Source organism: Herpailurus yagouaroundi, unplaced genomic scaffold (assembly GCF_014898765.1).
Source record: "Herpailurus yagouaroundi ecotype Mexico unplaced genomic scaffold, PumYag 199, whole genome shotgun sequence".
Classification (NCBI taxonomy): Eukaryota; Metazoa; Chordata; class Mammalia; order Carnivora; family Felidae; genus Herpailurus; species Herpailurus yagouaroundi.
The window spans coordinates 22782180-22809408 of NW_024412430.1; the positions used below are offsets into that span (position 1 = coordinate 22782180).

Below are 27229 nucleotides of genomic sequence, written 5' to 3' on the forward strand. Positions count from 1 at the left end.
CGAAGAACCGAGGGCGTGGATTCTTTAAAGTACGAATTAGAGAATTTCGGTTTGGGGTCCTTTGCGGACATTGAGGGCAGAGGGGCGAGGCGCCGCAGTACTCCAGAGGACCGCAAAGGAAACAAGGAACGCCCTGGAACTGAGTGTGGTAACGGAACCTTAGGAGCCTGGATTGGAACTCGAGTAGGAAGGACTACAGAACGTGCCTGTTGGGACACGTGACTGGAAGTTAGGGGCATGGGCGCCGCTGGCTGCGGAAGACAGCGTGGTGAGGAGGGATTTGGGGCGTTGGAAGTGACCGGGTTGTGTGGCACTCTTTCCCTTTCCGTTTTTGGGTCTCCGGGAGGGAGAAGACTGGGGTGGGCAGGCTGGGGACGGGGGAGGCTACCAAATAGATGTAGGCTGACGCCCGGAACACGAGCCGTGCTTTGGGCTTCTGGGCGCAGTTTTGGGGTCGCGCGTAGGAGGGGTCACTTATCCAGGAGGGCAGGGTCGGAGCTGAGATGAGCGGGATGAACGATCTCAGGATGGGCCTTAAATCGCAGCAATTCTGGAATAGAGACTCTTCCGAATGTCTTCTAATCCAACAAGTTCCCTAGTATGCGTTAAGAATTACAGGTTCTGAAATTAGATCTGGTTTATTACTGAGGCTTCGCCGCTATTTGTCCTAATGGGAGAATGACTTCACCTGTCCTGCTCATCTAAACCACTTTGTACAACGCTGGCAGTGTTAAAAACAGCAACAACAACCCTGTATTCTCTGTGGTATCGGTTGCTCTCATTGTGATTGAACAGCGCTTTGCAGATGCTTGTGTTGTGACGTAACGTTGTAGTTTTGCCATTTGTGTACATCTCATATGACCGGGAAGCTCCAGGATGGAGAGCTTTTTATCCTGTAGCATATTAACCTGCCCCATCCCATTTTTGTCAGCTTTTGTTACAGTGAATGTGTGTATGAATAAAAGAAAAACACCTGGAATATGCATTAGTGAAAGGGGCTAGAGTATAATATCATGGTCATTTAGAGGGAAAGAATTTTCCTATACCTGTGTCTGTATGAGTGTGAGTTGTTGTTCCAAAGTGTGTTCGTGGAAAATGTGGATGTAGGGCGTGAGCAGAGTCTCCAGTGATGAAATTTGGAAGACAACAGAAAGTGAAACACAGGTCCAGGTGACCAAGTTGAAGTAGAAGTTGCAGGGAAAGTAGTTCGGTTTGGTTTGTTTCATTTTGTTGGTTTTTGTTTGTTTTTTTAGATTTGAGAAGAACTAAGGGAAAGAATTCTCCTGCACAGATAGAGAATAATTTTTTCTTATTAGAACACCCTAAGTGTATGCCCAGCATTCATGAAAGCCAACAGAGAAGTGAAGCGCCTTTTTGTGGGCGGCCTTGGCCAGAACATTTCCAGGGCAGACCTACAAAATCAGTTCAGCAGATTTGGAGAAGTTTCTGACGTGGAGATCATCACACGAAAAGATGACAAAGGTAAATTTATACTCCTTCATGGGTTGTTAAAGGCAGATACGATTCATACCAATATCACAAAATAAAGGAACCCTGGAGGTGAATGTTAGCCTTGAACACTGAAAGTATTTCATTACAAGATACTGTTGTGTGTATGCCATCCCTCTGCCCTTTGCCTTGAAGGTGTTATGGAAAATGTGGAACTTGCTCAGAATTACATTTCTGGGATCAAATAGCATTCTAAATTCCAAAACATCTGCTTTCTGAAACATGCAACTTTCAATTTTCAGAGCTAAAGTTCTAATATTTCCAAGGTGTCCTGTTAAATAGAATATCACTAACACACAACAAGCAAAATGTTTAACTGACTGCTTAACATTTATTTTCTTAATTCTTTTGGAATATGTTGAAAATCGTGCTTAGAAAAATGCAATCTTTGTATCCAATGAAAAATAAAGATTTTTCTTTGAAAGTGTAAAGTTCCAAGAGTCATTTTTTAAATTTAGAAACTTAACCATTTTTACATTGTTTTCTGGGTAGGAGGTGAAGGTTTGGTTTTTGTTTTGTTCTGTTGTTTTTGTTTTTTTTTAGGAAATCCACAGAAAGTCTTTGCGTATATCAACATCAGACTAGCAGAAGCAGACCTGAACAAGTGTAAGATTGTTACTATGCTTTGTATTCTATTTGCCGTTTCGTGTCATTGTGTAACTCGACAGCTACTTTTAAGACATCCAGAGGAATAGCCATGGTCAGGGGAATTCTAGTATCCTACCATTCAGGATGTGTTTAGGTCCATCCGACCTGGTGTCAGCAGACATATAGCAGCACATTGCTACTGGGTTTGCTCAAAAACGGTATTCTCAAATATTTGGGGCAAGAGACACGCTTTCATAGGAACTGCCTGTGACATATATGCCCTTGGGTATATGCCATACTCCCTTCCTCGATGTGTTCATTTTTAGGCAGCTAATTCTTGTCATTAAGCACTGTTAGGAGAGGACTTTAGATGAAATCTCTACCAGTAAGTTGAGTAAAGCTGAGGGTAAACCGTGGCCTTCAATGAAGTAGGAAGGAGAGATAATTGGTACTGCCACTGATGTAGTAACGTATGCTCGTTACTTGAGTCTAAAAAGTCAAAAGACACTGAAAAGAGAACATGCTAATAAAGAGGGCCATCAGCCTTCTGTGTTATTATTTGCAAAAAAAAAAAAAAAATTTTTTTTTATTTATTCTCTTGTACAGTGAGAAATAAGTGGTGGTAAAGAACTCATCAGTTCTGCTGTGCAACCTGTGACAAGTTGTTTCAACTAGAAGCCCCAGTTTATCTGATGTATGACAAAGATACTGCTGACCTAATAATATCACTGCAGAAATTAAACCAATACATTACTACATACTACATGTGGTAGTACCTACCACATGGAAACTTCTGTCAGTGGTTCTTATTAAAGAAGCTGGTAGCAGGTATTGAGAAAAATCAATTACTAGGGCATAGCATTTGAAACACAGTGTAGTCACTTGTGGCTAATTTATTTGCAAGTTACATAGTGATAATTTGTGAGGTGATAAGTAAAAGCTGTACAGGGTTTCAGTGTCCTCTGATTCACCTTAGAAAATTATACTCCTGTTTTTTAGTTTTAGCATGGGAGATAACAATAAAATGGTAAATAAATGTCAGTCATCTACCAGAGGTTCCTGGCATCACTTTGTGAAGGAGTGACAAATTTTGCTATATTTTACACATTTGCCTCATTCTGTTCTTCCAGGAACAGAAGGGAACACTGGGCAATAGGGAGCATAAGGACTCTTGGGGTGAGTGGCTCAACTGAGACCACAGCCTAGGCCTTTTCTCCCAGGCTTTGTTTTCTTTACTTCTTCTGTTTTTTTTTTGATCGATAAGTGTACTTTTCTTAGTACTAATTGTAAAAATCACTTGCTGCAATATATTTTAGCACTGGCGTGTGTTTGGATAACGATTCTTTACTTTATAGGTATGTCTGTTTTAAATAAAACAAAATGGAAAGGTGGAACACTACAAATTCAGCTAGCAAAAGAAAGTTTTTTGCACAGGTAAGATTTGCTTGGCATGGATTTAAACCGTGTTTTATTATATTGTAAATGGTTTTATACATTCACTTAATTGATTTGAAACTGTCAAGTACTATGTTATTACAGTCCTAGCAAATTTAGGCGTTACAAGTAGAGCTAAAGTCCCTTTGAACTGTGACTCCCCATGACCCCAGACCCACCAAAAAAAAAGATAATGCAATGCATTTACGTATGTTTTAACTCATGTAAATGTATACCTATTTTATTTTTTTACACACAATTTTCTGTGATGATGTAGATCTTCCCCCTTCTTTGTAGTGATTGTTTAACTGTTTCAGAAAATGGCTATACCACAGGTACTGGTTATCCCCCACTCATGATGAACATTTAGACTATTTCTACCCGTCATAAGAGATGACCTTGGAGGATGGCAGCTGCACGGTGCGTGGGTTCCTTGGGTTCCTGTCAGAAGGGGAGTTGTTGTATGATAGGGTTATGTACATTTAAATTTTAATAGACACTATTAAGTGTTTATGTTGATTTTGGTTCTTAAAGCGAGTGCCATACAAAGACACAAAGAAAATAGGAAGTTCCTGTATGAGAGGCATAGGTTTAATTCTGCAAGTGATTTAAGAACAAGACAGTATAATAATCATTAGAGCATTTTAAGATTCTAAAGATATTATTGTCAGGGAGAAAAGAGTACAGTTTGGGAGCTTTCCAAATAGGAAACATTTTAGGGATGTACAGCTGCAGTAACCAAGAGAGTTGACTAGATTGTTCTAGGCCAGGGAAATGGCAGGGTCTAAAACAGGTGTCAAGCAGCATGCTGAAGGCATATTTTGAAGGACTGGTCTAGTGACAGAGGTGAGAATTTGACTTTGTTCTTCAGCTCAGGGCCTCTGTGAACAGGGTAGTGATGGAACTTGATCTAGGGGCAATTCAGTGCCTACTCTGTGCTAGAACTAGAGCCCTGGTCCTGGGCAGGGTGAGCGTGGAGTGTCTGGGCAGGCATGCCTGAGGAGCATGAATCTGACAGTCATGGAAGGAAGAACATAAAGGAAACAGACCAGGGGCAAGAGGCTGATGAGGACTGGTCAATGCAGCTGCCCAGGCCTGAGTAAGGTAGGGGAGTTTGAATTGGAAGGTTGAGATGGCATTCTGTATTCTCTTCATTAAGAGTGTGGAAATAGAGCACCTGGGTGGCTCAGTCATTAAGCATCTGACTTTTGCTCAGGTCATGATCTCACAGTTCGTGAATTCGAGTCCCACATTGAGTGAGCTCGAGCCCCACTTCTCTCTCTCTCTCTCCCTCTCTCTCCCCCTCTCCCTCTCCCTCTCCCTCTCTCTCTCCCTCTAAGTGTAGAAATAATCAAGACTTGGCAGACTGGGCTCTGAAAGACACCCCTTCCTCCTGAAGAAGAGTGAAGGGGTTGAGGGTGAATAAGATGCCAATAGTGAGTAAGCCGAAAGGGAAAAGTGAGAGATCCTAAATGATTACATAAAGTCAAACAAGTTTACAGTAGTAAAATAAAACACTGTCAATACATGGTTGGTTGTTTTAACTCTTATTTGTATCTTCTTTGATTCAGATTGGCCCAAGAGAGAGAAGAAGCAAAAGCAAAGAAAGAAAAATCAACGATAGGCAACACCAACTTCTTGGAGAAGATGGGTGTGGTGGATTTCCATGTGAAGGCTGTGCCAGGGACCGAAGTGCCAGGGCACAAAGTGAGTGTCCACTGGCAACCCCAAGTTGCCCAGGCACCAAGTCCTGAGACCATGTGACTGCGACTGTCGTGTCTAGAATGGCTGCTTTTTCCCTTGATTTGAGGCACCTAATATAGGCAGTGCTTAGGGTTTTCAGTGTGCATTTACAACTCTCGGATGAGCACAGTTCTCCCTCATTTTACAGAAAGAAATCAAAAGTGGAGGTGGGTCTCCCAAGGGACATACATAGGTGGTGAGGCGTACAGGCAGGTCCCAACTTTGCCTTCTTAATGCGTACTGTTAGCTGTTGGCATCCCACGTGGTGTGTATGGGACCGATGGCTGTCCTGCTTCTCCTTCTTTCTTTCCCCAAACACTTTTTTTGAGAACTCCAGTTTCATTATCAAAAACAAAACCCAACAGTAATCACGGCCCACTGTGAGTTTGATTTTTTTTATAGTGTTTATGCAATATGGTTAATCTTTTCTGTTTGTGACGTGTACAGTAAACGTATTCCTTTTTCTTTTTCTTTTAGAATTGGATTGTGAGTAAATTTGGAAGAGTATTACCAGTCCTTCACCTAAAGAATCAACATAAACGTAAGATATCCTTTGCAAACAGCCTTTCAAAGTGATTAGTATTTACCTCAGCAATGGATACTTGCAAAAGTTCACTTCATCACATTAGGATTTCACTGCCTCTGTCAGTAAATCTTAGATTATTTTTTTACAGTTTTTATGTTCTCAATTTCTGGGCAAGGTAAGACCTACCCACTTGCATGTTTGAAACAATGAGAGGTTTTATATTAGTGAATGACACTCAAAGAAGCACTTTTATGGATTAACTTTCATATCCTCCTTGTCTGATATGGATTCAAAGCCATTGCCAAAGGCGCTAAAGAAGGCAGGGTGGGGGGGTGGAGGCTCGGGCCATTGTTAAAGAAGGTTTCGGAGGAAGTGAGGTATGGTTTGCATTAATAGAAAGTGGTAGGAAGACCAGTAGTTAGGAGCGTGTGGACAGGCAGGAGACTGGTGTGTGCCGAAGTAGTGTGGATCCTGGATGAGTAAACGCGGATGCCTGTTCCCTTGAGGAAACGCAGTCAGCTTGTGCAGGACCTTGAATTCCTAGCATCCCGGACTTCTGGACAGAGGGTGCCACCTGTGTATTCTTTAGCAGTAACCCGCGTGCCGGTCGGTCAGGGAAACAGAAGCCGCTCCGGGTATTTCAGAGCAGATGCAGTGCATACACTGGTTTAAAAAAGTGCTGGAGGAGCAAGCAGCTGGCAGTCAGAGTGTCCGAAGGTAATAACCGCAGTACAGCACCCCACCCCGGGGCTAGAGAAGTACAGGTATGTCCTCGTTGCTCACAGCCGCTGTGCCACTGTGGCCCCCGGACAACTGGCCACAGCTGCTTCTGCTCTCCCTGCTGCTGGCCCTAACGTCAGGGAAAGCAGACTTCCTCTCAGCCCTCCACGAGTGGCAGCAGCTGACAGCAAAGAGGAGGGTATTGAAGGACAGGCGGTGTGGAGCTGGAGACAGCAGACGCTGCCCAGCACACCTCACACATTTGGCGGGCGTTCAGTAGTTCCTAAATGCTAAAGGCAGCTTACGTTTGCCTGTTCACAGGTTTTAGTTAATCAGCATGTGCTAGCTGTCATCACAGCACTTTGACACTAGCTAGAATCTTTCTAGACTGTGTTAGCAACAAAACAGGCCTGGAAAGAATTACTAGCTTTTTAAAAATTTTTTTTTTATTTTGGATTTTTTTTACATTTATTTGTTTTGAGAGATAGCACAAGCGGGGAAAGGGCAGAGAGAGAGGGAGACACAGAATCTGAAGCAGGCTCCAGCCTCTGAGCTGTCAGCACAGAGCCCGACGTGGGGCCTGAACTCACAAACTGTGAGATCATGACCTGAGCCGAAGTCAGACAGTCAACCGACTGAGCCACCCAGGCGCCCCTTGTTTTTGTTTTTAATAATCTTTACCACCAACATGGGGCTTGAACTCAATACCCCGAGATCAAGAGTGGCATGCTCTACCGACTGAGCCACCCAGGTGCCCCACTGGCTTTCTGATAAAGATCTGTGGGATGCCCTGCAGAGTGAGCGGGATGTGGGATAGATGCTCCTGAGCTGAGAAGATCAGAGCTGGGATGAGCCAGTACTGAGAAGGCAGGAATGGTCGAGAGGAGTGGAGAGTAAAGGCTTTGCAGCAGCTGGCCATGCCCCACTGGGTACCCCTCTCTACTCGACTGTACAGTATCAGCTCAGTGGATGGATTTCTCAGATTTACAGAAAACAGTGTGTGGCCCCTGTGCCTGCTATGTAACCTGAATGGGTTTGCCATTTCTGCTGCCTAACAGTGGTGGCACTCGGATTTAACTCTGGACGTGCTGTGTAAAGCTCAGTTCCGCAGACCCTGAGGTCACTGAGTGAAGGGCTCGTTCTTTTGGATGGGAAAAAGAGGATTGGCTCTGAGTAAGTGACCCGCCTTAAGATTGCACAGTACTCAGTATGCTTCACCAGATTCTTAAGTTTTCCCAAAACCTAGTGCCTCTGTTTTATTCCTTGACTTTTGGTGACATCATGAAGTATGACCCATCAAAATACTGTCACAACTTAAAGAAGATCGGGGACGATGTCACAGATGTCACCCCTGTGTCCCACCTCACTTGGGAACTGGAAGGAGGGGATGATCCCATGAGTGAGAAGCGACGAGGGGAGTTCTTTGCCGCTCACAGCCCCCCCAGGAAGAGGATCAAAGTGCAGAAGAACGAGGCATGTGCTGCGTTTCCAGCTGTAAGAGCAAGACCCAGCAGGGTTCCGGGGAGTCTGCAGCCCCTACAGCAAGAAGTGACACAGGAAACACCCTGTGATCCTGTTACTCCTCCGTTACTGCGTGTACCTGCTTCTCATAGCCAGAAACTTAAAAATGTATTTGTTCAGACTTCTGGCATGGGAACTACCAGGAACAGAAATCACATGTCTGATGATGATACACATTCCGAAGAAGAAATAAGACTACTGATCGCAAGAGAGGAAAGCCTGGAGAAAACTATGCGGTCGTCAATAGATGAATCTGCAAACGAGCCCTTCGACGTTGTAAGGGGTGATTTCAAACCAGATGTTCGCAAACTGCGCTCTTTACCAGGGTTAGGTGATGCCTCTTGCCTGGCTGGTGAAGACCATGTCATAGGAAGCGATTGCAACTATGATTCAGGAGACACAGATGAGATCATTGCAACAAGAAAAAAGCCCAGTGAGGTCAAAAGCAGTACAGAATTTTCACAAATGGAAACGTCTGTACACAAGAAAGCTTTGAAAAATAGAAAAAACTGTGAGCTTTCTGATCACTCTGTTGAAGCCCAAAACAGAAAAACCAACGCGGAACTAGCCGTCAGTCCCGGGGCTACATCCCACTCCAACAGCTGTGAAGATGTGGGCTCTGTGTCAGAATGCAGTGGGTCTGAGGAAGATGAGGAGTACAATGCTCTGATGAGAAACTGCCGTCGTGTGAGTCTCACTTTAACTGATCTGGAACAGCTGGCTGGCAGTGACCTGCAGGCTCCAGGACATGACCCTGAGAGCGGTGACCAGGAAACCCCCGCCAAGTGTGACGAGGCCTCCAAGAGCCACAGGACTCGGGGTGGACTCCACAGACGCCAGCAGTGTATCCAGCCTGCGGAGATAGTGGCCGCCCTCCTAGAAGGAGAAGAAAACACCCATGGAAAACAGAAACCAAAGGAAAACAGCCTAAAGCCGAAATTCCAGGCTTTCAAGGGGGTACGCTGTCTCTATGGAAAGGAATCAGTAAAAAAAACCCTGAAAGACAGAGTGGCCTCTGAGGATACAAATAAAGATCAGCATTCCTTGAAACGTGATCCCAGTGGCCTGCCCACAGGAAAGGGGTCCCCATGCGCTAATGACTCACCAAGCGAACTAACTCCTCTCCAGCATGCAAAGAAGGCAAGTGACCCAAACCAAATGCAGCCTGAAAAGAGACAATCCACTTTTGAGAGCAAGGATCGCAAGATGGTATCCCCAAGCAATTCGGAGAGGGGAAGTAGAAGTCCTACTTCTAGTCTGTTGCCGTTAAAAGATGAGAAATCTTTAAGTCTTGGTATAAAGACCCCCAGGATCGGCTTTGATAAAGACAGTTACCACGGGACCAGAAAGACAAGAGAGGGCTCTGGAAGGAGCAGCCACATGGCCCCTGGGAAAGCACTGGAGGGCTCTTCCAGGAGAGCCGCTCAGGGCAGCAGCACGGACTCCCCACTTCCTGTAACCGCTTGGTCAGGCTTGCCCGCTAAGGGTAAGCATACTGACGATAACGAGAAACGTTTGGCAGCCTTGGAGGAAAGGCGGAAGGCAAAAGAAGTGCGGAAGCAGCTGGTTCATAACGCCCTGGCAGATTTGGTGAGTGCGTGCCCAGTGTGGACACCACGAGGCTACCCTTCCTTCCAGCGAAGATCCTCGTGCCCCTCAGAGCCTCTGTCCCAGCACCGACCTGTTCCATGTTGTGTCCCTTGTGTTAGAAGATTTGGTCACCTTGTTTTTAGCATAGACCAGAGAAATTGAGATTAAACTATTTACTGAAAATATTCTTAATTTGTTTTAATCTAAAGTTTTCCTCCTGATTTCTTTTCTTTTAAAAGCTTTAACTACTATAGGTCAGTGATGTGTCCTAACATGTCCGACTTCACGTGTAAGTCACTTGCCAGTGGTTTATGTCTCACTAAAATTCACTCTAATGAGGCTTTATGCATTTTTTGCACAACTATGTGCATCTGCAAAGTCCCAGCCTTCACAGGAAGTGCTAGACTTAGGGAATGAGGGTCTTGGTCCCTGCCTCTGGTGGTCATTGTCTCATCCCGTTTCAGTGCCCCAGGACCCAGAGAGAAGAGTGCCCATGCACCCTCAGTACAAGGAGGTGCAGCACACATCAGCCAGGGGGAAGGGTGGGGGCTCCCTCAGCCTGAATGGACTCTGAGGTAGAAGGATCAGTGAGAACTGGTTGGGCAGAAGTAGGAGGGTGGGAAGGGAGAGGGAAGGGGTTCCGTGGGAGGGGAGCAGTTTGTACAAAAGTGAGCGTTGGCAGCCACTATAGCCGAATAGACAGAGGACAAGGGTACTCGAGAGAAGCAGGGCAAGTTGCAAAAGGCTGTGGAGGTTGGACTTTATTCTGTGGCTAGAAAGGAAGAGAGTGAAGATTAGTTGTGTATATATCGGAACAGGAATCAGCAAACCATGGCTTGCAGGCCATCCATCCCGTTTTGGTACAGTCTCCAAGCTGACAATGGTTTTCACATTTAAAAGGGTTCAAAAAAGGGGCGCCTGGGTCGCTCAGTCGGTTGAGCATCCGACTTCAGCTCAGGTCATGATCTCACTGTCCGTGAGTTTGAGCCCCACATCGGACTCTGTGCTGACAGCTCACATCCTGGAGCCTGTTTCGGATTCTGTGTCTCCCTCTCTCTCTGCCCCTCCCCTACTCATGCTCTGTCTCTCTCTCTCTCTCTCTCTCTCTCTCAAAAATAAATAAATATTAAAAAAAAATTTTTTTAAGTTCAAAAAGGAAGAATACAGGACCAAGATCATATGTGGTCTGCAAAGCCTGAAATATTTACTCTCTGGTTCTTTAGAGAAAATATTTGCCGGCCTCTATCTGGGTAAGATTGTTCGGGCTATGACAAACAAGTGAAATGGGACAAATCTGGAACTGGAGAATCTTTGGGAGGTCATGAGCCAGAACCAGGGCCGTGACAGTGGGAATAGATTTAAAAGATGCCAAGAAGGTCCACTGGACCAACTGGACACAGAGAGGAAGAAGTTTTAAGTTTGCCTGTTGGGAAACAAGTGGGATGAGAAGGGGCCTTGTCCGGGGAAGGAAAGAGGGGCTATCTGCAGGTGTAAAGCTCTTGTTGACTTCTCTAGGATGGCCATCCAGAGGACAAGCCAACACACATCATCTTTGGTTCTGACAGCGACACAGAGGAGACACCAACTCGGGGGCAAAGCCACCCAGGAGAGGAGCCAGTAAAAGTAAGTATCTCAGGAAGTCCACATGGGCATTCACCACTCTTGCAGATCCGTTTCTGCCTACTGCAGACCAAGACCTCCTCACAACTGCCAGGTTCAGTGTAAAATCCTCCAGAGCCACAGTAGCCCCAGAGCTCCCCAGGCTACCACACACAGACACCGGGGACCTTACAGATTTTCCCCCACATGAACCTGCCTTCCACATTGTCTGCCAGGTAACATCAGTCCTAGTGACACCCTGTAGAGTGTGTCCTGTATGACATCCACACCCCCATGCCCAATCCAGACTGCACTGGGAGCCTCGACATTAGTGAGCCAAGCAAGAGGCCAAGTCAATGTCACGGAGTCAGGACTTTGCATTCTGACTGTCCAGCCTTTCCTGGGAGAGGCATCTGGGTTACTGGTTCTTAAGTGTGGGCTTAAGATTACGTAAAGAAGGAATTGCAGGGGCGCCTGGGTGGCTCAGTCAGTTAGGCATCCGACTTCAGCTCAGGTCATGATCTCACGGTCATTGAGTTCGAGCCCCACGTCAGGCTCTGTGCTGCCAGCTCAGAGCCTGGAGCCTGCTTCGGATTCTGTGTCTCCCTCTCTCTCTGACCCTCCCCCGCTCATGCTCTGTCTCCCTCTGTCTCAAAAATAAACATTTAAAAAAATTTTTTTTTTTTTTTTTAAAAGAAGGAATTGCAGATTGTCTCGGTTGTTAATAAACTCTGTCTGCATCTGTTCCAGGAGTCTGTGAGTAGAGCATCTGGGAAGCTGTTTGACAGTGAGGATGAGGAATCCGACTCCGAAGATGACAGCCACAGGTTCAGAATTAAACCTCAGTTTGAGGGCAGAGCTGGGCGGAAGGTTAGTAAAGGCTGAAAATACACCTGTAATACGTCCATGTTTTTGACACAGTTGTTAAATCTGCGTAAGTGCAGGCTGACCCAGATCTGCTCCCCAGTGTTCGGTGTTCATTTTGATGGGTTCGTGGGTGGTGAGATTATGCAAACACTAACGTGAATTTGAGGGTGAGGGGAGGGAGGGGAAGCACTGTCTTGGATCATGGCTATCGATTATCTGTGTGTCTGTGTAGCTCATGGACTTACAGTCTCACTTCGGCACCGATGACAGATTCCGCATGGACTCACGATTTCTGGAAAGTGACAGTGAGGAGGAACGGGAAGGTAAACACCTACTGTCCGAACCGTCCTGTGTCAGAGCTGGGGCTCCCTGGGGAATCGTCTGGTCTGGCCCCTTTGCTCGCCATGTGGGGAGCCTGCACCCCAAGACTTCCGGGTGTGAGGCCCATGACCCACTGTTGCTTACTCAGTACTCCTTGAACTTGTTGGTATATATTAAGCTGCCAGAAAGGACAGGAGAGACCCCGTCTTCCTCTGCCCTGTCCCTGGCACAGGGGAGAAGGATGGGCCCTACCTGACCGTAGTTTGGTAGGTCCTGGCAAGGTTGGGGAAGATGGTTAAGTCCCACATGGCTTTCTAGAAACAAAAGCATTGGTCTTCCGCCCAGCGTGCATGCTGGGTGCAGGTCCTTCAGAAGCAGCACCCCACCAAGTGCCAGTCTGCTTGCATTCGTCCCAGTGTGGGCACATTGGCAGCAGTGACGATCTCTGACTTTCTTCTCAGCAGTGGCTCCAGACTTTTTCTACAAGACCTTCTGTGCTTGAGTTTCCATCTTATCCTTCGAGAAAACCCTCTCCTCCCACCTGGCCTGGAGGAGGGTCACTTCAAGTGAGGCCCCCACTTCCCTCTCGGGTCTCTGTACCTCTCTGTCCTCACGGCGCATTTCTGTCCTTCCTGAGTTAATCTTGGGCCTCACCATTCATACTTGCTGTCCCCCCTTCTCAGGGGTGTGCTCCTGCTGACAGGGCCATTCCTTCCACCTTACCAGCTTCCGAGTCGCCATACCCACCTTTTTCATTCTAAATTGCATCTGAATCAGAAGCGGTTGGCTTTTTATCGTAGACTCTAACAAAGTTCTCTTTTGGTCAGCAGAAGAGTGGACGCAGGATTAAAGCGAGAGATGGGTAATGTCGGGGAAAAGACAAGAGCCCCGAGTAAGGGTCCTTGCCCCATTTTTATTAGGATCAGAAGCCTTACAAACATGGCGATGGACGTGCACAAAGGGACAATGAATCTGTGAACATTAACTTGGTGGCCATGAGAGAAAGGGGTCTTGAAGATATTCGTGGATAGGGGTTTGGGTTAATACAAACCAAATCCTGGCGCCGGGCAGTCAGGTTGAAGGTTGTTTACAGCAGGCCTGAGGTAGCACCTCTGTTTATCTTAGCTAGCCTAGGGGATGAGATAGATAGAGGGAATAACTTCAGGGTTGACAAGACACTTTTTCTTTTGTTAACCATCTCCACTCCGGGCTGCTTTGCCTGCATCGCAGTGGTCCAAAGTCCAATTCACCAATGTGCCTAACCTGGCCCTATTCTCCTATGAAAACAGCTTTCTGCTATAGTACTAAATTTGGGGTGCTTTCACCCTGAATATCTAATCTTGTTGTTTCTATGTGTTGGGCACCTTTGCGCCGTTTCTATTTCAGGTCTTTGCCTCTCTCTATTTTGGGGGGCTTAGCACCCTCTCCCTATTTTGGGGTGCCTTTGCACCTCCCTATTCCTGGCACCTTTGTGCCTCCCTATTCTCGGGGTGTTTGCACCCCCTTATTCTTGGGGTGCCAATCTGGTTTACCCATACTCGGGTGTGAGCATTTTATGACTTTGTATTTCTTTATGCCTTGTCAACCCATTGTTGTAAGCCCGGGGGATTCCTAAGCTTATCCCCCACAGCTTTTTATTGAAAATGCACTCTTTGCTTTGACCCTCTCTTCTTTGAGGTGATTGTCCTGTGCCAGAAACGCTTCTGGAAACCAGGGTTTGGAGAGCAGGTTCTGCAGGGTCCACATCAGCGTGCCCGTCAGAGCCGCTCGAGCACTTCCCTGAGGAGGCGGGAGCGGGCAGAGCAAATTGGCCTGCATTTAGCGCTGCATGTGGAGGTTGCTTTCGGAACCTCTGCCTCTTGGGTCTGGGTCCACACGACACTCTTCTGACTTGTGGAGCCTCCCAGCAGTGAGCAACCCCACTCAGTGCAGTGGTGTTTCCTCGGCTTCGGCCTCGCCGGCCTGCCCATGGTGTCTGTCCCTGTCGACCACCCGACTTGAGATGTCCTCTCTTTGCTCCCTTTGTACCAAAAATTCCCTTGTTTTCTCCCAATTCTTGTTCCTGGTTCCCGAGGTTCTGTAGGTAGGTAGGTTCCTGTGGCTTTAGCCTTCTCTTGTACGTGGGCATTTCCCAAATGTGGGTCATCTTTGCTCCTGACTGTTCTTTTCTCAGTGCCATCTTTCACTACCTTCTGTTTTTAGATTTACGTGTAATTTAAATAACATTTTTAGAATGTTAAAAAAAAAAGTTTAATTACTTTAGTTTTGTAATTAATATCTTGCTCTTACATTTTCAATATTTACCTTAGAATTTTTGAGTTGCCACTGAAAGCCATTAAATGCAATTATGTTTTCATAATTACAAACAAGAATGGGACTTTTCATTTGTTGGTCATGAGACTTCTGGATTCCCTGTGGCACTGAGGGGCGTGGGGACAGGAAGGCTAGGAAGGTGGGGTTTGGCCCTTCTTTCGCCTGTCTGAATGTGCTTTGCCCGTGTTTAGGTACTTGTAAATGTTTGATGGTTGAGACTGCTCAGGTAATGTTTGCCAAGAGATTGTTAATTACCCTTTTACCTCTTAGAGGAAAACGGCAACAGAACTGCCGAGGAAGAAGAGCTTGCTGCCGAGAAGCTCAAAACTCTGGACGTTGTGCAGAGTGTTTTGCAAACCACCCTCAGCGATTCTACACACAAAGGATCAGTAGCCGCTAAGAAATTTAAGTATGGTTTATGTACCATCCCATTCCATCCTATTTTCCTTTGACATAAATGCCTTATTGCACTCTGTATAAAAGTAGACCATTGTAGGGGCGCCTGGGTGGCGCAGTCGGTTGGGCGTCCGACTTCAGCCAGGTCACGATCTCGCGGTCCGGGAGTTCGAGCCCCGCGTCGGGCTCTGGGCTGACAGCTCGGAGCCCGGAGCCTGTTTCCGATTCTGTGTCTCCCTCTCTCGCTGCCCCTCCCCCATTCATGCTTTGTCTCTCTCTGTCCCAAAAATAAATTAAAAAAAAAAAAAAAACGTTGAAAAAAAAAAATTTAAAAAAAAGTAGACCATTGTAAATGTTCTGGGGAGTGTGGTTGGCAGTATGTATCAGTCCCTTAAAAATATACTTCTCTTTGATCCAGGTTCACTCTAGGAAACTAATCTTAAATTTTTTCTGTTTATGTACTTAGATGTCACAACAGCATTGCTTCCATTAGTGAAGCAGCTGGACAGTGATTTAAATATTAACTGTAGGGGCACTTGCATGGCTCAGTTAAGTGTCCAACTTTTTTTTTTTTACCTTTATTTATTTTTGAGAAAATGTGGGAGGGGCTGAGAGACAGAGAAAATCCCAAGCAGGCTCCACACTGACAGGACGGAGCCTGATGCGGGGCTCGAACTCAAACCAAGAGATTGTGACCTGAGCTGAAGTCAGACACTCAACTCACTGAGCCACCCAGGTGCCCCAAGTATCCAACTCCTGATCTCACCTCATGTCTTGATCTCAGGATCGCGAGTTCAAGCCTCATGTTGGGCTCTGTGCTAGGGGTGAAGCCTGCTTTAAAAAATAAATATTGGGGCGCCTGGGTGGCTCAGTCAGTTGAGTGTCCGGCTTTGGCTTGGATCATGGTCTCACGGCTCATGGGTTTGAATCCCGTGTCAGGCTCTGGTGCTGACAGCTCAGGGCCTGGAGCCTGCTTCAGATTCTGTGTCTCCCTCTCTCTCTGCCCCTAACCCACTCACATTCTGTCTCTGTCTGTCTCAAAAATAAATAAACATTTATAAATAAATAAATTAAATAAATAAATACTGTGAAACTTTATAAATGTAGCAGTTTATACTACAGAAAATTTTAAACACATAATTTGGAAAGACTAGTGTTCCTTATACACCAGCTTCTACAATCACTACCATGTGACCAGTTTTCTTTTCTTTTTTTTGTTTTTTTGTTTTAATTTTTTTTTAATGTTTTTATTTATTTTTGAGACAAAGGGAAAGCATGAGCTGGGGAGGGACAGAGGCAGAGGGAGACAGGAACCGAAATGGGCTCCATGCTGACAGCAGAGAGCCTGATGCAGGGCTCAAACTCATGAGCTGCGAGATCATGAGCTGAGCTGAAGTTGGATGCCTAGCCAACTGAGCCACCCAGGTGCCCCTTGTTTTGTTTTGTTTTAATGTAAACTCTACATCGCTTCTCGGCCTTTTGGCTAAGATCAAGTGTAGTATCTGTTCTTATCAGTTTAATGTAAACTCTACACCCAAAGTGGGGCTTGAACTCAGCACCCTAAGATCAAGAGTCACATGCTCTACTGACTGAGCCAGCTGGGCATCCCCAGTTTTCCTTTCTATACCTTTACTCACCTCCCCAACCTTTCCCCCCTAAAATATTTTATGCAAATCCAGTTTTATCCATATTTTAGTAAGTGTAAAATAGTTTTTAATGTTAAAAAAAGATCCAGGGAAACTCAAAACTGGGTAATTTAAAATATGACTGTCTCTAACAAGATTCTGACACTCTTCTTTGGTTGTGTGGTTTTGTCTTGCTAAAAAATTGGAATAGCTCCAATGTCGACTTAACGATTTACTATTAACTTTTTGCATTATGTTCTGATTTCTCTCTCCCAATTTATTCCTGTCTGTCGTTTACATAGGGATGTCATACGTTATGATCCAACAAGGCATGACCATGCCACTTACGAAAGGAAGACCGATGATAAGCCAAAAGAAAGGTAAGTCAGCTACTTCTCTCTGGAGGAGGATCATAGAAATTAATCTCATTTCAGACAATAGTAGTAGATAGTAGCCAATATCTATCCATTGGTCCACATTGCATTGAATTTAAGACCAGGGAGGGAAAAGTTAGAGTAGCATTTTTGGTGTGGTGGAGAAAGTCTTACCTTTTTTTTTTTTTTTTTCCAACGTTTATTTATTTTTGGGACAGAGAGAGACAGAGCATGAACGGGGGAGGGGCAGAGAGAGAGGGAGACACAGAATCAGAAACAGGCTCCAGGCTCCGAGCCATCAGCCCAGAGCCTGACACGGGGCTCGAACTCACGGACCGCGAGATCATGACCTGGCTGAAGTCGGACGCTTAACCGACTGCGCCACCCAGGCGCCCCGAAAGTCTTACCTTTTAACAAAGAAGTCTCATGCAAGTAAATGGCATGTGCTCCTGGGCTGCTCTGGTGCCTCCTACTTGTATTAGTTTCTTGTGGCTGTTGTAACAAATCACCACAAACTTCACTGCCTTAAAACCACAAAAGTTACTGGGAGTCTGAAGTCAAGGTTATTGGAAGAACTACGTTCTCTTGCGTTCAGGGGAAACATCTGTTCCCACCTCTCTCCTGGCCTCAGGTGCCTGCCAGCAGCCCATGGTGGTCCTCACCTGGCTGTGTTCCTCCATCACTGCAGTCTCTATATCTGTCTTCATGTGGCCTCCTCTTCTCTGCATCTTTCATCTCTGTGTCTGTTATCAGCACACTTGTGATTACATTTAGGGCCTGTCTGGATAATCCTGGAAAATCTCTTCTTTGCAAGGTACTTAAAAAAACTCTGCAAAAACCCTTTTTCCAAATCAGGTAATGTTCACAGGTTTTAGAAAGTAGGGCCTGGACATCTCTTTTTGAGGGCAGCGATTCAGTCGTCTCACTCCTTCAGCGTGGTAGGAACTTGTGTTTCCCATACATGCCCTATCAGTTTGACAAATACGGCACATGTGTGGAGCAACCACCAAGTCTGCCTCGTTTAATTCCTTCATTTTCGGGCTGTGAAAATCACTAAAGGCATGTGGTATTCTGAATTAGATCCTGGAAGAAAAAAGATATCTGTGGAGAAACGGGAAATGAGAATAAGGTTTGAGTTAAGTTAATAGCGATGACCCTATGTTAATCTATTTGTTTTGACCATTGTACCAGAGTTACGGAAGATGCTACCATGTGGGGAAACTAAGTGAAGGCTATTTGGGAATGATGTAATGTCTTTGTCACCTTTCTGTAAATCTAAAATTTTTCCAAGATTAAAGGTTTCTTTTAAAAAGAATCAGATCACGGGGCGCCTGGGTGGCGCAGTCGGTTAAGCGTCCGACTTCAGCCAGGTCACGATCTCGCGGTCTGTGAGTTCGAGCCCCGCATCGGGCTCTGGGCTGACGGCTCAGAGCCTGGAGCCTGTTTCCGATTCTGTGTCTCCCTCTCTCTCTGCCCCTCCCCTGTTCATGCTCTGTCTCTCTCTGTCCCAAAAATAAATAAACGTTGAAAAAAAAAATTTTTTTTTAAATAAAAAATAAAAAATAAAAAAAAAAATAAAAAGAATCAGATCAGACCAAAGTAGAAGTAATATAAACATTTTCTGCAATGTAGAATTTTTGTATGTTATTCCAAATAACCCACATTGAACGTGGCATTTGAGTAGGGTATATTTTGTATATTTATTTTTATATGTAGGATGTATTATCTATTGTTGCATTAAAAATTATCTGAAACTTAGCACCTTAAAACCACAAAGACTTAGAACCTCAAAGTTTCTGTGAGCAGCCTCTGTAGGTGGTTCTGGCCAGGGTCTTTCAAGAGGTTGTGGTCAGAATGTTGCCCTGGGCTTCAGTCTCCGCAGGCTCAACTGAGGCTGGATGGCCTGCCTCCAAGATGGCTCCTTCTCACGGCTGTGGGCCAGTCCCTCACCTTGTTGGCCTCTCCATTAGGCCGCTTAAGTGCCCTCATAACAGGGCAGCTGTCTTCCCTCAGAGCCGGTGACCCAAAAGAGGAGGAGGAGGCACGGTGTGTTTTATGACCTAGCCTTGAGCCACACACTGACAATCGGCCCTGTTCGGTTTTCTTGAAACAAGTCTCTAAGTCCAACTCATAGTTTGATTGGGGGGATGGTGTGGCTTGTAAACACCACCTCTCAAAGGGAGAAGTGACGAGGAATTTGTGAACACATTTAAAACCACCGTTATGCACCTCCTGGCACAGATTGTTTATATTCCTGCCACATGGAAAATATGCTCACCCCCTCCCTGGCTTCCCCAGGACCCTCACTTCTACAATATCCATTCAGAATCTGGGATGCTGTCATCCAAATCCCATCTAGGGGCAAATGAGGCTGAATGTTGTAATTCCTAGAGTACGACACCTTGAGTGCAGGTCTTGTAATTAGAGACGGGAGAGAACTGTGAACCAGAGAGACTGGTTACTGCCCATTCTCGAACACAGTGGTAGGACAGGTACAGGATGGCCACCGTGAGCTCTGCTGTCCAGAGAGGATACAGGAGGCACAGGGGGCACCAGTCCGGAAGAGCTTTGACAAACATTTTGACAAAAAAGCTTTGGACAAACATTGGGAGTTCTTAGGTTAGAACTGTGGGCCTGGTAATAATTCTCCACGGTCTTGACTCCGCCTTTTGGATCATCCTTCCTTTTTCATGAACGGTCGCATGGGGTTGTGGCTAAGTAATTTTCTCAGCCTTCTTTTTCCTAGTAGAAATGTGGGAATCCAAAAGCCTTTTCCTTGTAGAATATCACGGTACCTATCAATCCAGGCTTGTGTTTCTCTTAACCTATTTCTCTTAAAATATTTGTGAATCTCCTGTGAATCTCCTATGGGTTCACTCCCATTAGACAGGAGCCACACCCACAGATCATTTGGAGACCAGCTTATTTTCCTGTGGACGTCTGCTGAGACACCACCTTTAAATTCCTCAGGAGCCTCGTTTGAACAGTTGAAGTTTCTGGGCTATGGCTATGGTCTTAACAAAGGATTTTGTTTTATATTTAGACTGGGGTCTACACATTTCTCTGTTAAAAGATCAGAGAGTAAATATATTAGGCTTTGCAGGCCACAAGGTCTCTGTTGCAGTACTCCAGTCTGCCTTTGTAATAGGAAAGCAGTCACAGGCAATATGTGAGTGAGGGAGGCTGGGTTCCAATAAAATTACCAGTAAGACACTAACATTTGCATTTCATGTAATCTTCCATGTCACAAAGTCATTTTCTCTTTATTTTTTCCAACCATTTCAGACTGTAAAAGATTGCATTGTAGCTTGCATCCCACACATAAATAGGCAACAACCCGGCTTTGGTCCTTGGGCTCTGGTTTGCTAACGCCTGCTTTAGACTATGTTTTCTGAGTCTTAGATTTGCTCTTTGCTTAGAAGCCAGTTCTTAAATTTCATGTCATTTGTGTTCTAGAAACTAGGAGTCTTCAAGACCATGAGGTCCTAGCTTCTTATAAGAAATATCTTCCTTCGGTGAAACTATCTGCTCGCGTTGTACTGCAAGCAGCAAGAAGAAACCAGCAAATACCCTCAGACCTTCCCAGACACCTTCCTAGCTAGCTTCTTGTTCATAGGCATGTCCCAGGGCCCACTTTAACAGAGATGATGCAGTGCTGCTGAACTTCCTGCCATGGCATAACAAGGATCCCTTTCCCCCAGGTTTCCAGTAGTGTTTACCTCGATTTCCCACAGCCCTACCTGCAGCCTCCTCAGTGGCTATGTAGTTTCTACTGGCAGTTTCTGCAAGGCTCTTCAGGCTCTTGCCTACACCCTCATTGCTGCCTCCTGACCTGCCCATTACCTGGTCTGTGCAGCCCCTCCTCTGGTTTAGATTTGTTAGAGCAGCACTTCACACCTCGGTACCAAAATCTGCATCCATCATGAATCTGTGTAAAAAACTTCCCCAAGACTGAATAGCTTGGCCTTAAAGATTTATTAGGTCCCAATTTCTGTGGGTCAGGAATTTGGGAGTGCTTTACTGGGTAGTTAAGGGGCTCTCAGAAAGCTGCATTCTCCGAGGGCTCAAGACTGCCTGCAAGATGGCTCACCTACGTCTGTTGGCAGGAGGCCTCCATTCTTGCCTCTTGTTTGGCTGTTTGAGTGCCCTCAGGGCATGGCAGCTGGCTTCCCCCAGAGACGGTGGGTGGTGTGGGCGGGGAGAGAGCAAGGAGAACCTTGTGACCCTCATCTCCATAATCACACATGGTCACATCAGCCTTACTCCACTCCTCAAGAGGTCATTAAGTCCAGCCCACACTCAAGGGATGGGAAATTAACTCCCACATCATAAAAATGGATCAAAGTATCTTTAGACCACTTTTAAAACTGCCATATGGGATGAGCACTGGGTGTTGTATGGAAGCCAATTTGACAATAAATTATATTACTAAAAATAAAAATGCCATAAGATGGTTCAGTGATAATCATGTGGAACTGTCTGAAGTACACCGTTTCTCAGAGTTCAGTCCCATAGAAGGCATATCTGTCCTTAAATCCTGGCCAGGTTGGTTTTCTAAATGAAGTATTAAAAGTATCTCTCTGTGACAGTCTCCCTCAAGAAGGCATTCATTTAGGACATCTTGTTCACTTAGTATTTTAGAATAGGTAATACAGTTAGAATTTTGGCCCAATACTACTCATGATATATGGAGTGGACTCTAATAGGAAGAATGCTTTTAGTCTTGTAATAGTTAAAAACCCAGTATTGGAAATAATCATGGAACTTTTTATCCCGACTTCAAAGACAAAAATAAATGCAGAGCAGGTTTAGAATGACATCAACATTCCATATCAAAACAGAGTAGACTTAGCACATTTATAATTCATTTCTAAAACCAATGTTGTAAAAGCCACAGAATTTTAGTTTTTAAATGTTTATTTTTATTTTGAGAGAGAGAGACAATACGAGCAGGGGAGGAGCAGAGAGAGAATCCCAAGCTGGCTCTGCACTGTCTGCATGGAGCCCAATGTGGGGCTCCATCACACGAACCGTGAGATCATGACCTGAGCCGAAATCGAGTCAGAAGCTCCACCGACTTAGCCACCCAGGCGCCCCAAAATTCACAGAACTTTAGAACTTGTAAAGATCTTAAAAGTTATCGGGTTTAGCATGTTCATTTTGCAGGTGAGGAAACTGAGGCCTTTTGTGGTTAAGTGATTTTCTTAAAACTAATATCTTAGGTGTGATTTATGGAATGTAACTCAGGATGGGAGGGAGATATTCTTGTGTAATGTTTGGAGCTGTTTGACATGGTTTTCTGTATTAAAAGCTTATTGGTCAAGATTCTGCTTTTATGAGTAGAGTTTCATATGTGGATCCTCTGGGTTGTTGAAAGAATGGGTTAGTTTTCCAAGGTGTTCTAATTTCTGGCAGCTGATGGTCTCTTTGTGACGTGCGTGTCTGTATGTGTCCCTGCAGTAAAGCAAAACGGAGGAAGAAAAGGGAGGAGGCTGAGAAGCTGCCTGAGGTGTCTAAAGAGATGTATTATAACATTGCTGCGGACTTAAAAGAAATATTTCAAACTACAAAAGTTACCAGTGAAACAGCAGACGACACGCCCTCTACTGAGAATCGTGATGGCGAGAAGGTCGAAGTCCATGAGCCCGCGCCTCTGACAGCTGGGGCCTGGCAGCCTGGCGGGTTCACATTCTCCTTTTTTGATTCAGATGCTAAAGATGTAAAGGAAGGTACTTTCTAAATTGTTTTAACTTTTTTACTTCAGGTAGCTTGAACGTAATAGATTGAGTCTACATTAAATGTAATAATGTAACATTAGTTGGAAAGAGAATTATTCTCTTCCACTTCAATGAACAACAGCAGATTCAGTATTATATGGCCAAGACCACGTGCCTGGAGCTGTGTTCACACAGCAAGAAGGGTTTTTGCACTTGAAGGAGCAGACGTCTAGCTGCCACTCGGAGGGGAGCATGTACCGTGCAGCATTCCTTCTCCTGGATGGAAATAATCGTGAGAAATATAGGGAGTCATTTATTTACGTAGCTTCTGTCTTACATGCAGTTGGAAAAACCAGGACCTGTAGCAAGCCGGTGCCATCTGGTAGGGAAAGGTGGAAATAGGCAACCTTGGCTTTATACAGATGCACTGTCATCGACATGCTGGTTGCTTCCCACTTAATCCTGGGAAATGTGCCAGAGCCTGGAGAAAAACACAAACTCCAGCATGTACAGTTTTGCGTTCCGTTTCAGGAGGTTCATGTCTGGAAGCCAGCGTGACCCAGAAGTTAACAGTAGCTGTTAGTTAGGCTGCTCTCCCTTAGTGTTTAAGATGGAAGTGCAGCTGTTGTGGAAGCTCACCGAGAAGCCGGCTGTGCCCATGTAAGAGAATGCCGCACACCCACCTACAGTGTGATACCATGCTTAAAGTAGCATCCATGCGTGCAGCAGATAAGTACTTAGTGTCATTTCTCTGGTCCTCTGACAGGAGGGCAGTGATCCAGTTTTTCAAAATTTGTTCTTAAGTAAGATACAATACATCATGTGCTCTTCTTACATTATTCTCTTGCATGTGATGTCCCTCTGAGTAGGAGGGTCAGTCCTAAACTGCTGAACAGACCTGGTGTGATGTGGATATTGACTGTAACTCTTCTGAAAGCCAGGTGTGAGAAAATTCACTTTGAAATGAGTGCTGAGACGCCTCGGGTGTGATTTCCGTGCTCCAGGAATCAGGGGCACTGTCCACATCTTATAGCAGTGGCTTGTTCAGCGGTTCCAGAAAGACCATTTGGAAACTGAAAATGTAAAGACAGATGTTTCCTTTCCTCACTGATGAATAAACAGGGAAACGTGGTTTCACTGCAACATGTTCTATTTTGGCCTTCTCTTGCTAGCACTTTTGTTCTTTTATGTTACACATTTATAAACCTTTAGTTTTTATATCTTTTTATAGTATTACTATATTTCTTGTCAGATCACCTTGGTAATGCCAAAAAAACATGACACTTTGTCTCCATTAATATTGAAAATCCAAAAAGATACTACTGATTTTAAATTAATGATTAAGATACTGGACCCTTAGAGCTATGTGTGCATGGTCAAAGCAGTCACATGAGTGTGATCGGGTACAGTCCTGTCCCCTTTCATTGCCATGATGATACAGATGCCTATAGAGTTGAGACCATGAGAACTGGGAAGGTTGTCTGGCAGGGAGCCCCTCGTTTCCAAGACAGCAGTTCTGAAGAGGAGGATGTTACAGAAGAAACAGACGACACGAAGCCCAGCCCGAGGTAAGCAGTCTCTTTCTGTGCAGGTCTGTTTCATAATTTGTAGAGCTTGAGTTAGACATGCTGATAGAACTATCCAAATTTATCTTCACAAGACAACTTCATTTTCTTTTCAGCTTCTTTAGAGTTCTCTAGCCTTTCTGTAACAGGGATCACGTCTCTTCCTTAAAACTGGATAGCACCCTGTGAGGGGTATGAAGTCCTGGGTCTAGCAGGAGGACCCTGGAATGTCCCATGGGAAACACTGGCAGATGGGGTAGCAACACTGGGGTGAGACGGTCAGCCACCACCATGGGACATAAGTCTGCATTACCAAAGCTTCAGGTAGAAGAGAGGATGCTGAATACAGGGTGGAGTCACTTTAAATCAGGGCAAAATGAGCAAAACATAAAGCAGATATATTTAAGGAATAGTTCATTTATATTTTCAGAACATTTCATCTGAAATGTTGAAATTAACTAACCAGTGTCTCTCTCTCTCCCCTCCCTCTCTTGTTTCAGAGAAGTATCAGTACCTGAGAAAGAGACTACAAGATTTTTCTTTTTTTCTAAGAATGATGAAAGACTTCATAGTGAGTCCATTTCTGGATTAAATGATATAGAACAGGAAATGGTACAGCTCTCACACTGTGCACTCCAATACAGAAACACGCATCCAAGAAAGTATTTGGCAAAAATTTTGATCCTTTGCAAGGTCATGTGGTTCAGCTGTCTCTGTTTTTGGACTCACACAGGTAGACTGGTTAAGCTCTGGAAGATGAGAGCTCCCACTCCCCACCTCCCTCCCTCATTCATCATCATCATCAACAAGGGCTTCTTTGTTGTGGGGACTTGCTTAGATGCTAGATGGGCAAAACTCCTGTTTTTCATACCCTGAACGTTCATGTGAAAACTGAGGCTCTTGGTGAACTCATTTTTTTTTCAATCACCTAAGTTTATCTTTTTAAATATAATTTGTTGTCAAATTGGCTTACATTAAACAGCCAGTGCTCATCCCAACAGGTGCCCTCCTCAATGCCCATCACCCACTTTCCCTCCCCCCGCCCATCCACCCTGTTTGTTCTCTGTGTTTAAGTCTCTTGTGGTTTGCCTCCCTCCCTCTGTTTGTGACTATTTTTTCCCCTTCCCCTCCCCCATGGTCTTCTGTTAAGTTTCTCTAGATCCACATATGAGTGAAAACATTGGATATCTGTCCTTTTCTGACTTATTTCACTCAGCATAATACCCTCCACTTCCATCCACACTGCTGCAAATGGCATGATTTCATTCTTTCTCATTGCCAAGGAGTATTCCATTGTGGTGAACTCATTTCTTAAAGCCTCGCACAAACAGAAAGCAAGATACAGAATAGTAAATGATACATAAACGGTAAAAATTCTAGCGGCTCTATATTTTCATTTTGTAAAAACAAAATATTCTTTAAAATAGCATAAATTGTAGGGGCGCCTGGTGGCTCAGTTGGTTAAGCGTCGGACTCTTGGTCACGGCTCAGGAAGTGATTTCGCGGTCATGGGATCAAGCCCAGTGTCAGGCTCTGCACTGAGAGCATGGAGCCTGTTTGGGATTCTTTCTCTCAAAATAAATAAACATTTTCTAAAAATAAATAAAATGAAATTAGCATAAATTGGGGAAAAAACGGTGTTAACTAGAATTGAAGACCTTGATAATGCCAGCACTAGCATATCATCCATTCTAAAGGCATTAATCTTCTGCCTTGTCTTTTGATTTTCCCTTATGAGGTTCTCATTTATTCTGGAGAGGAGTGGGAAGTAATATCAGCAGGAATTCTTGGGAGGCCAGAACAAACAACTTGCGTATGGTGAGTAACAGTATCCCCATACTGTCTCCTCAGATGGATGCACTGTTATGTCTGTGTGTTAGTATTTGTCTGGTGTAAGAAATCGGTAGTAAGGAGTAACATGTAAGACACAAATGGTGACACCTGAGGCCATGATTTAACCTCTCAAGAGTCACCATGGAGGAAGGGACTCTGTTTAGGTCATGCCATATCTGGTGCAGGTGAGGAACCTAAGAGCAGCCGCCTGTGTGGTCAAGTTCCCGCCATGCTTGTTAAGTAAGAGTAAGTCCTGAGTTTGGGGAACACTAAAATATGGTTTCCATATTTAAAAAGTTTGAATATTCCTTGTTCATTCCAAGTGAGCACTCCCATAATGCTTTCCATAATCCTGACACTGAATAACCCAAATTTTACTTTATAGTTCCTCAACACTTGAAAATGATTCACATTTATGTTTAACAAAGGCTTGATTTACGTTTTTCTAGGACTGTCGGAAGAAACATAAAGATGCCAAAAGGAGAGTGAAACCAAAATAATATTAAATGTCAGCACTGGTTTTGATACTGAATATGAGCAAGGCTTACCTATGGAAATCGGGTGATGCAGAAAATAATTTTAAGTGAGAAAGAATTCAGATTGAAGGGATTCAAAATCTGCCTGGTTGATATCACTCTGTTTGCTATCTTTTTCTGTGGATTTGCTTGTATCTCTTTGTAAGTAATTCTGCAAAAAATTAACATGAACTTTTTTTTTTAAACAAAGCACAAGACAACCCCTCAAAATACTTTTTATATATAATCTCTGTGCTATCTTCAGTAACTAATGGGTATCTTCTAATTGAGAGTTTACATAAAGTCTTTTTAAATGTATGGGTAAGAGCACTTGTGTTTTCCAAGTTAGGCTTTGTGTGAATTATAGGCTACATGAATTATGTATTTTTGATTGTATATTGTCATTTTTTTAAAAGATGAATACAAATCAGTCTGAGTTCTGTACTTGTGTCCTAATAAACAACTAACTGAAA

General features: G+C 44.6%; 1 protein-coding gene, 1 long non-coding RNA gene and 1 other non-coding gene across 6 annotated transcripts; 2 read left to right on the forward strand and 1 right to left on the reverse strand.

Moving 5' to 3' along the window:
* On the forward strand, positions 1–27200 carry NOL8 (nucleolar protein 8). 4 transcript variants are annotated; one of them, XM_040449602.1, is made up of 17 exons: positions 1–268; positions 1254–1482; positions 2053–2115; positions 3453–3531; positions 5103–5238; positions 5752–5820; positions 7799–9631; positions 11147–11254; positions 11981–12100; positions 12330–12420; positions 15002–15140; positions 17055–17132; positions 22587–22855; positions 24285–24411; positions 24909–24979; positions 26147–26226; positions 26691–27200. In XM_040449602.1, exons 2-17 carry the CDS (start codon positions 1344–1346, stop codon positions 26739–26741), a joined length of 3453 nt encoding a protein of 1150 aa, XP_040305536.1. In that variant the 5' UTR covers positions 1–268; positions 1254–1343; the 3' UTR covers positions 26742–27200. The 4 variants fall into 4 exon arrangements, with proteins under 4 accessions (XP_040305536.1, XP_040305538.1, XP_040305539.1 ...); XM_040449603.1 differs by lacking the exon at positions 1–268 and adding an exon at positions 397–598; XM_040449604.1 differs by lacking the exon at positions 2053–2115.
* Positions 16591–16777, forward strand: LOC121013809 (U2 spliceosomal RNA). The gene has a single exon (XR_005782936.1). It is a non-coding gene; the product is annotated as a U2 spliceosomal RNA (small nuclear RNA).
* Positions 17217–17734, reverse strand: LOC121013792 (uncharacterized). Its single transcript, XR_005782924.1, has 2 exons — positions 17534–17734; positions 17217–17300 (listed from the first exon to the last, which is right to left on the reverse strand). It is a non-coding gene; the product is annotated as an uncharacterized LOC121013792 (long non-coding RNA).
* Positions 27201–27229: the final 29 nt, after the last annotated feature.